Source organism: Lolium perenne, chromosome 6 (genome assembly GCF_019359855.2).
Source record: "Lolium perenne isolate Kyuss_39 chromosome 6, Kyuss_2.0, whole genome shotgun sequence".
Classification (NCBI taxonomy): domain Eukaryota; kingdom Viridiplantae; phylum Streptophyta; class Magnoliopsida; order Poales; family Poaceae; genus Lolium; species Lolium perenne.
The window spans coordinates 246,661,781-246,671,980 of NC_067249.2; the positions used below are offsets into that span (position 1 = coordinate 246,661,781).

General features: G+C 44.4%; 1 protein-coding gene across 1 annotated transcript; it reads right to left on the reverse strand.

The window, feature by feature from the left end:
* Nucleotides 1–1,211: 1,211 nt before the first annotated feature.
* Nucleotides 1,212–9,176, reverse strand: LOC127305599 (uncharacterized). Its single transcript, XM_051336096.2, has 6 exons — nt 8,991–9,176; nt 8,830–8,902; nt 8,124–8,231; nt 7,906–8,004; nt 2,344–2,469; nt 1,212–1,629 (listed from the first exon to the last, which is right to left on the reverse strand). The coding sequence occupies exons 1-6, from the start codon at nt 9,123–9,125 to the stop codon at nt 1,499–1,501; spliced, it is 672 nt and encodes a 223-aa protein (XP_051192056.1). The 5' UTR covers nt 9,126–9,176; the 3' UTR covers nt 1,212–1,498.
* Between the last annotated feature and the right edge of the window lie 1,024 nt (nt 9,177–10,200).

Here is a 10,200-nt window from a genome sequence, read left to right on the forward strand (position 1 = left end):
AGGGGCGAGGTCGACGCGAGCGCGCCCAACGCTGCTCTCGCCGCCGGCGACATCTCTAATGCTTTCTCTGTCCACCAGGCAAGACGGAGGTGGGCAAGATGCGATGCACAATTAGAGACGAGGGAGAGGGATTAGGCCACGATCCACGTTTTTAGGAAAGGGTGGATCGGGAGGTTGGGTCGATTTTGAGGGATTGGTTGATTCAGGATTTTCAACGAATATTCCTTTCTCGGGATGGTCCCATCCACCTCAATTTGTAACCAAACATATGAGGAAAGAGGACCATCCCATCCCATCCACGTTTTGGTCCAGAACCAAACACACGCAAAATCCAAAACGAAATCGAAACCTTTGCAAACCAATACGGAACGCAAAATCACGACGTGGTAGCATAGAACTATGACATTTATGCTTAAATTCCGAAAAACTAGCACTTTTCAGATCGTTTGCACAAATCTGTTACTCTGCAGCAGATTTTTTGCAATGTACACTAAAACTTGAATTAATCCAATTGACACTAAGGGCTCACGTGTAAAAGCCAATTTTGCTGATGTGGACTAGGTCCCACTTGCAAGTCCAATGAAAAAAAGATATTCTAAAAAAGTAAAAATATCCGCACACACACACAAAAATAACTTGAAGTTGCTACCCATCCTAGCATGGCTCTCCTCCCCATTGCCATGGCCGCCTCCATGCCGGTGGCCGACCAGCCCTCTTCCACGCCGAACAGCGTCGCCGTGGAGAATGCTGTTCAGCATGTTATCCCGTAAACCATTTTGTGCTCTCTTTGCTTCGGGATTTCGAAATGAACGCCTCTGTCACTACACTTTAGTAACTAGTCATCATCAGAGAAAAAAGAAAGAAGACATAACTCATCTTGAAAGGGAAAAGAAAGTATCATCCTGCATTTCATCACTAGAGAGAAAAAAGAGAGGGAAAAGAAAGGACATACTCATCTTGAAAGGGAAAAGTTATCATCCAGCATTTCAGGCTGGCTGCCTAAGGGCCTATTTATCCCTTCCGGATCTACACATCCTGGAAAGTGCGTAGGTCTTCATGGATTGGCCAAGTTATTCGGGAAACAGGTTAAGAAGTTACAAGAAAGCCAAATAATTCCAGTTGAGGTCGGTGGCCTCTTCACAGATGAAACAGCCTAAGAATATTGAATATGTCGAAGAGTGTTTGATAATCAGGTCAGATGCTGACACAAATAGAGAATACTTTAGTGATTATTAAAATTATAACCTGATTCAATTCAATCACATAACTAAAAAATAACTGCATACATCCCCATCATACAAAGAAAGCACCCCAAACTTGTTTGGAGCAAATGTATCAGACAAAATGTTTCCAGCAACAAAACCTGAGGTGTGTCAAGCTGGAACACTCAGGGAAAAAGGTGCACCGACCTGGCTTTCTTGCCTCAATCAAAGTAAAGGTCCCATGAAATTCAAGTCTAGAGGAAATATGTAGATGAATTCAGGGCCCTTGACCATTATCACCTCAGTTGATCAAACGCCTTAAGAATGCTAGTCTTGCAGTTCTCGATCTCGTCATATTCAGGGGAATTCGGAGTAGAAGTGACGATGGCATAGGCACCTGCCTTGTCCAAAAACTCCGCAGCTTTATCTGTATATCACAAGAAAGATTTTCAGACTTCAGGGCATCATGAGTCTATCAACGAAACCAAAAACTCAAAATGCGTAAATGCCCAAACACACCAAACAAGATTCGCAGCTTGGACCAGGGTTAAAAAGAGTTCTGCTGCAATCCGTAAACCGACGTACAAAATTTCTTGAACTACCGCTGCGGTTGACAACAGTTACAATGAGGGAACCTGAACTAGCGATCTATTTCCAGTTTAGTTCGTGTTGGACCCAACCTGTATGAACACCCTTAGGTTGGATACAAGCCATGATGTAGCTAGCAGGTAACACGCAAGAGTGTGAGATTAATTCACGGTCTACTGTTACCAATTATGGGTCTAATAAGAGAAACACCCCCCCCCCCCCCCCCCCTATTGCATGCCCTGACTGTCACATAATCAGTTAGCAGAAACCACAGTTGAAAAGTTAAACAGATGCATGTCAATGTTCTTGGAAGCTTGATACATACATGTTTACTCCCTTATTGGGCAATCTTAGTTTGTCACTACAGGAATCCCCTTAGTACCAAAAAACATAGAACGCAACATGATATCAATCGCGGTTTCGTGGGAATAGACAAGGTGAAAAATGCAGCTCACAATAATTGAGAACTACTACTTCACATACCAGAATGATAAAGGGAACTAAAATCAAGTAGACACAACAATAAATGGAAAACTTCAGTATTTTAACTCACCTGACTTCGAAAGTGCCACAAGAGCTTTCAGGGCTTCTTTGCGTGTTTTATCATCTTTAGCACCTTCTAACACTTCAAGAATACCTTGAGCTCCCCCCATCTCTACCACCTTCATTCTCCTTTCATCTGTGCCCACAGGGAATTAGTAAGAACATTCAATAGAAGTAGAAAATGAATATAGTTAACTGACAAAAGAAGATAAACATAAATGAACTGAAGTTAACTGTAATATAATCATGCTATAGGAGTAGAATAGAACTATAGCCAGTGCAACAGTTTTTTTAATGTTTATAGACAGGGTTGACATTCAGATTAATTCTGTAGCTATTGGCCATCAGCTTAAAACCTTTAAGGTTGTGGGATAGGACCTATATCCAAACACCTAAATCCTTCACCAGATGATACCAGTGAGCAATAGCACACGTCATAGGCAAGTAGCAGTCTTTAAGAATAAAGTATTTTAATTAAGTGACAACCATTACTGAAAGAGCAAGGGTAACGTGTGGATGATAACAACAAACAACAACAACAACAAGGCCTTTATTCCCAAACAAGTTGGGGTAGGCTAGAGGTGAAACCCATAAGATCTCGTAACCAACTCATGGTTCTGGCACATGGATAGCAAGCTTCCACACGGCTCTTTCCATGGCTAGTTTTTTGTGATACTCCAGTCCTTCGGATCTCTCTTTACAGACTCCTCCGATGTCAAGTTTGGTCTACCCCGTCCTCTCTTGACATTATCAGCACGCTTTAGCCGTGCACTATGCACTGGAAAATATGGCCAAACCATCTTAGACGATGTTGGACAAGCTTCTCTGCAATCGGTGCTACCCCAACTCTATCTCGTATATCATCATTCCGGACTCAGTCCTTCCTCGTGTGGCCACACATCCATCTCAGCATGCGCATCTCCGCCACGCCTAACTGTTGAACGTGCCGTCTTTTAATCGCCCAACACTCAGCGCCATACAACATTGCGGTCGAACCGCCGTCCTATAGAACTTGCCTTTTAGCTTTTGTGGCACTCTCTTATCACAAAGAATGCCAGACGCTTGGCGCCACTTCATCCATCCGGCTTTGATCCGATGGTTCACATCTTCATCAATATCCCCATCATTGTGCAGGATTGACCCCAAGTATCGAAAGGTGTCCTTCTGAGGCACCACCTACCCATCCAGGCTAACCTCCTCCTCCTCCTCGTGCCTAGTAGTACTAAAACCGCACATCATGTACTCGGTTTTAGTTCTACTAAGTCTAAAACCTTTCGATTTCAAGGTTTGTCTCCATAGTTCTAACTTCCTATTGACCCCCGTTCAACTATCATCGATTAGGACCACATCATCCGCAAAGAGCATACACCATGGGATATCTCCTTGTATATCCCTTGTGACCTCATCCATCACCAAATCAAATAGATAAGGGCTCAAAGCTGACCCTTGGTGTAGTCCTGTTTTAATCGGGAAGTCATCGGTATCGTCATCTCTTGTTCGAACACTTGTCACAGCATTATCGTACATGTCCTTGATGAGGGTAATGTACTTTGTTGGGACTTTGTGCTTCTCCAAGGCCCACGACATGACGTGTCGCGGTATCTTATCTAGGCCTTCTCCAAGTCAATGAACACCATATGCAGGTCCTTCTTTTGCTCCTTGTATCTCTCCATGAGTTGTCGTACCAAGAAGATGGCTTCCATGGTCGACCTCCCAGGCATGAAACCAAACTGATTTTTGGTCACGCTTGTCATTCGTCTTAAGCGGTGTTCAATGACTCTCTCCCATAGCTTCATTGTATGGCTCATAAGCTTAATTCCACGGTAGTTAGTGCAACTCTGAACATCCCCTTTGTTCTTGAAGATTGGTACTAATATACTGCGTCTCCATTCTTCTGGCATCTTGTTTGTCCGAAAAATGGAGTTGAAGAGCTTAGTTAGCCATACTATCGCTATGTCTCCGAGGCCTCTCCACACCTCAATGGGAATACAATCAGGGCCCATTGCCTTGCCTCCCTTCATCCTTCTCAACGCCTCCTTGACCTTGGACTCCTGGATTCGCCGCACAAAACGCCTACTGGTATCATCAAAGGAGTTATCCAGTTCAATGGTAGAGCTTTCAGTGTCCCCATTGAAGAGCATGTCGAAGTACTCCCGCCATCTATGCTTAATCTCCTTGTACTTCACCAAGAGTTGGTCTACTCCGTTCTTGATGCATTCGACTCGGTCAACATCCCTCGTCTTCCTCTCTCGGATCTTGGCCATCCTATAGATGTCCTTTTCGTCTTCCTTCGTGCCTAACCGCTGGTAGAGGTCCTCATACGCCTGACCCTTTGCTTCACTCACAGCTCGCTTTGCGGCCTTCTTTGCCAACTTGTACTTCTCCATGTTGTCTACACTCCTATCCAGGTACAGGCGTCTGAAACAATCCTTCTTCTCCTTAATAGCCTTCTGGATATCAGTGTTCCACCACCAGGTATCCCTAACTTCTCTTCTACTTCCCCTGGACACTCCAAACTCCTCTGAGGCCACCTTACGAATACAGGTCGCCATCTTCATCCACATATTGTCCACATCACCTCCTTCCTCCCAAGGGCCCTCCTTAATGACCCTCTCCTTGAACGTCTGAGCTACCTCCCCCTTGAGCTTCCACCACTTCGTTCTAGCGACTTTCGCACGCTTATCCCGCTGGACACGAAGTCGAAAGCGGAAGTCAGCCACCACAAGCTTATGCTGATGGACAAAACTCTCTCCAGGTATCACCTTACAATCTAGGAACGCACTCTTGTCTTCTCTCCTTGAGAGGATGAAGTCAATCTGGCTACTGTGGTGGCCACTACTAGAAGTCACTAGATGTGATTCTCTCTTTTTAAAGAGGGTGTTAGCTACGATCATGCCGTACACTAAAGCAAAGCTTAGGACATCTTCCCTTCTTGATTCCTGATGCCATATCCAAATTCAAAACCTATGTTAGATGTACCCACGTGGCCATTAAGGTCTCCTCCTATGAAGAGTTTTTCACCACTGGGTACACCCCTAACCAAGTCCTCTAGGCCTTCCCGGAACTCCCTCTTGGTGTTCTCATTGTGGCCTATTTGCGGGGCATAAGCGCTAATAACATTGAGAACTAAGTCCCCGACTACCAGCTTGACCAGGATAATCCGGTCCCCACATCTCTTGACGTCTACCACTCCAGATTTGAGGCTCTTGTTGATCAAGATGCCTACTCCATTTCTGTTTGGAGCCGTTCCCGTATACCACAGCTTGAAGTCGGTATCCTCTACTTCCTTCGCCTTCTGTCCCTTCCACTTGGTCTGCTGGACGCAAAGGATATCAACACCTCTCCTCACCGCTGTATCAACTAGCTTCTGAAGCTTACCTGGGACCCTACGTTCCAGCTACCTAAGCGAAACCTCCTAGGCTCGGCTAGCTTCCTTACCCTTCGCACTCGTCGAGTCAAATGCGAAGACCCTTGCTCATTTTCCACTACACCCGGGCGCCGATGTAGCGCACCACTAAGGATGCGACGATGTAACGTGTGGATGATAACTTGTTGCAAAATACTATTTCAGAACAGTTCATTATCAATAGTTGTGTTGGTGATGAATATGCCATACTGATAATAACCAGCAAATAAATAACTAAAGCAACTCCTGTAACTAAGCCAAGTAACACCTCAAAATACACAACTGCTGCAGAGTTTGCAAGCTATTGCACTTTCAGAATGCTTCACAATGCTAGGTACGAGAAGAACCAACTCTGTCTTGCAACGAACTAAGCTTCACTCTGCGAAAAACTTCAGAAACCCTACGGGACACCATCGCCTATCTTCTTGGTAGCCCTTCTATTCCCAATTGCAATCCCGCGGTGCCGATGCAGTATAAACCACCCGATCATACTATGGGTATCCAGTTATTACCTCCAAACTTTAACTACAATAATGCTCTATTTGCGAACATTTCGAGCCTTGTTCCTTAAACCTTGGTTCGCTTAGGACATCTTGTCCGGGTAGCCCCAACAATATCTGTCTAGACCATTTCCTCCTAAAATAGTTACTTCAATTAAAAAATATTGTTGCACCCAAAAAATATGTAAATGGAAGAAGCAATATAAGCAGATCTTCAAATTGAACCGAAAGGGGTAACTCAAAATGTTAACTCTTTGCTAATGCTAGTAACAACTTACAAGTACAGACCTAACTCAAAGCAAGCAACAGACCATAATAGCATATTCAGTTATGCTATGGTGCTACCAGCAAATGGTTTCTCTTCTTACTCTTGTATATCTTGGACATACCATAGGGAAATCTATTACAAGTCCAAAGGGAAAAGAGAAAAATGCACCTTCAAGGAGTTCTCAGTTGCGTTCTTTTGGCCGCCTGGGTCCCAAGGCAAGTTTGATGACAAGGCCTGAAGGAAGCTCGAAAAGTTTTTCTAGGGCAATTTGGCGATGCAATCCATCCAGAAAATCGATGCCCTCATGAAGAACATGAGAAGGTGAACAAGAGGTGTAGAAATGGGAAAGAAAAGAGGCATTTAGGTGGTAGATGATTGCTCGTCTTCAGTTCGTATGAGGCCTCATACAAGTGTCATGGTCATCGTCTAGTCTGACAACACTGAGTGATGTAGATGTTCGGTGGAGGGGACATGCTAATGAGATCCACTCGGTCGTCTATGTGCTCCCTTTGAGTGTTGTGGCTAGCGACGCACTTGCAGTAAGCCAATGTGGAATGGCAAGTAAACGTCTGCTCACCTGTTGCTTTATTTTAGGGTAGCAGTCTGTGGCCTTCATGGCTTTTGGTGGTTCCCCTTCAAAATAATACTCACTACTTTTGTAGGGTTTTTGGTCTGGTTTCCCTCATAAATGGGGCCAATTCATGCGTCTTGATAAAGTTTGTAAAAGAAAAGATTTCATGAGAAAAATGTCATGCACGATTGGTCCAGCTGAATTTCAGTGGGCAAACGACTTAACTATATAACAGTTTCCCTCTACATGATGCTTCAAACTAGCATAACAATCTACACCTATAGGCCAAAATGGATTTCCGATTTAAGGACTTGGTATTTTGGCTCATAGGTCTAGATGCACCCATTATTTAAAATGCATTTCAAACGCATTTCAGAATGTTAAAAAAATCGAAAAAAATTCTGTGTACATCTGGACATTCTATGTTTGCATGCAAAGTTTTACTGGAAAAAGATATTTTGTGTGGCATGTGTAAAAAGACTCTTGTGAATAGCTATTTTGGAGCACCGAAAATTGTCATTTTTATACAGTCCACAAAAAAAACTTTTTTCGTGGAACTTTGTGTGCGAACGGATATTTTTCCGAAAAATGTCTGGATTTACGCCCGGATATTTTTTCCAGAATTTTTAGACATATTGAAATATGTTTTTTAACAGTGGGTGCATCTACACCTATGGTCCAAAATGGATTTCCTATTTAAGAAATACTATCATGAATCTAAATCTAGCTCTGTAAGCAAGTAGCAAACAAATGTTGTAGAGCCCAAAAACTGTGTAAGATAAATTGCACAAGTAATCCAAAAAATATGCTTATGTAAAATTGATTACCATCAATTGCAAAACGAGCTAATCGGGACGCTCCCATCCGCTTGAACAAGGGATCTTTGACATGTAAAAGCGTAATGGATTGCTGTAGTAGATTATCCCCTGGAAACTTGTCAGACAAGACGACATTTTCATCAGCCGAACAGCATTGTAAGTTGATAATAAGCCAAGTATTTCGAAACATAGACAGTTGTTAGCAGATCATCAGGTCGCAATCATACCCATGTAAGGAAAGAATTGCCAACCAACAAGGCCAGCAGTTCCTATGAAGAATATCTTGAGCATCCATCCAAATTTCTTTTCAACTTCTTCCTCAAGTGCCCTGTCATCTAGCATAATTTCAATCAAGTCAGATAAGTCTATCAAAGTATCACTGAGGAAGAGTATCCATAGAATAGCAAAATAAAGAAGTTCAGAAGTTTTTGTTAACCAACTAGGAAACTACTTTCAAAGCGAGTTATCACATCATAGCTCCATCATAGTGAAAGCAGTAAGTGGGGACAAAGCATAATCCACGTTAACAGAACTCAATAATCAGGAAGCCATAGTGATCAATTCTACAGGCGCTGCGACTAGTCTGACATGGTGTGTTTTCGACCTACAAGAGTTCTCAAAGAAGCCTCTTGCAGTGTGGTCCATACAACAAGCCTATATTTAGACAAAGCGTTCACCACGAGACAGGGAGAAACAATTAGGGACGCCTCATCACCAAACTTCGATTATACTTTCGAGAAGAGCCGTACATTCTCACAAACATGAAATCCCTACACCAATCAGACAATCACCATCCACAGTGTACAACAGACCATAATTCCTTACGAATTTAGATACTCAAAGTAACTACTCCATTTCATCAACGCATCCCATGAACAACGAAACAACATATATTCGAGGCAGTGAAACGAAGCCGACGGGCAGTGGCCATACCTCTCTCGTTGTAGGTGCAGAACCTACGGCACAGGCGGATCCCTGATCCGCCACTCCAACCAGTCGCCGCAACCTACAGCCCAAAGCACACGAATCAGGAAGCTTAGACTTAGAGCATGGCGTGGAAGGAGCCCAAAACCCATGGGGAACCGGGAGCGTACCCCGGCGCTGCTGCGGAAGCGGAAGATGGGGATTCCTCCTCCGGACCCTGCCTCCGCGGTCACCCAGCGAGCAGCTGCCGCGGCGGACGGCGGCGAGAGGAGGCGGCGGAGTGCCACCTGCGAGAGCCTCTGCATAGTGAATTGGTGCTCTGCAGGCAGCTTGAGCCCAGTGGGCTTAGAATTCTTAGAAGAGTGTAATTTGGGCTTCGCCAGATGGTTCTTTCGAAAGAAAGGCCGCACCGCTGGCACGCGAAGACGAAAATGTGGACGCCGGCCCTTTGTCCTGCCGGCGGCGTTGCAGGAGGCCCAAGCGAGGTCTTGCATGCAATGGATCCATTTCTAACCAGTTCAGTACTCCAGGGATTACATCCAAGAAAAAACTACAAAAAAATATACACCGTATAGTATCAACAATGAAGTATGAGTACGCAAAAGGATGAGTATAACTCAGTGAATATGTGAGTACATTTACGTATAAAGCACTCATACAACTACACATACGAGCGAGTATAAATAAAGCTAGACACACGAGCGAGTACATGTACAGAATTACAACTGCACATACGAGAAAAAACAGGTGCATAAGTACATTTACACACACGAGCGAGTATAGGTACGAGAAAGTACAGTCGTGCACACGAGCAAGTAACAGGTACATAAGTACAGTCGCGCACACGAGCAAGTACAGTCGCATACACAAGCAAATAGAGGTACAGAAGTACAGTTGCGCACACGAGCAAGTACAGGTACAATCACGCACACGAGAAAGTGCAACTACCGAGTAAAGGGAAAAACTGCACTAACTACACTAAAAACAGAAGTACTATCAGTTCAGCGCATGAGTACATTTAGGTGTACGCGCACTACGGGTCTCTCAGTGCCCGCATAGAAGGGCAGTCGATGTCGCAGCGGCAACATTGATGGCCATGGTTGTTCCGCCGCTGGCCAGCCTTCTGTCCGAGTGGAAAGGGCCAGGTCCACACGCGCTCAAAGGGTCCAAATTTAAGCATGGAGCATGTGCGCCCGACCGGTCCTTCTATTAGAGTGGGTACTAGAGGAGGTAAGTGGCTAGTAGTGGCGCACAACTTTGGAAAAGACCACGTGGACATGGCCACTATAGTGGCAAACCATAGTTTGGTTCGCTACTAGTATACGGGTGTAACCGGGCCAACCCTAGCCACACTTAGAAGTGGCGCATCGTGGTATCGGG

Coding starts and splice junctions, on each gene's coding strand:
- LOC127305599 (XM_051336096.2), bottom strand. CDS start 9,125: ATGCAGAGGCTCTCGCAGGTGGCACTCCGCCGCCTCCTCTCGCCGCCG. Junction 8,903..8,990: donor GCTTCCGCAGCAGCGCCGGG/GTACGCTCCCGG, acceptor TTTGGGCTGTAG/GTTGCGGCGACTGGTTGGAG. Junction 8,005..8,123: donor GCAATTCTTTCCTTACATGG/GTATGATTGCGA, acceptor ACAAGTTTCCAG/GGGATAATCTACTACAGCAA.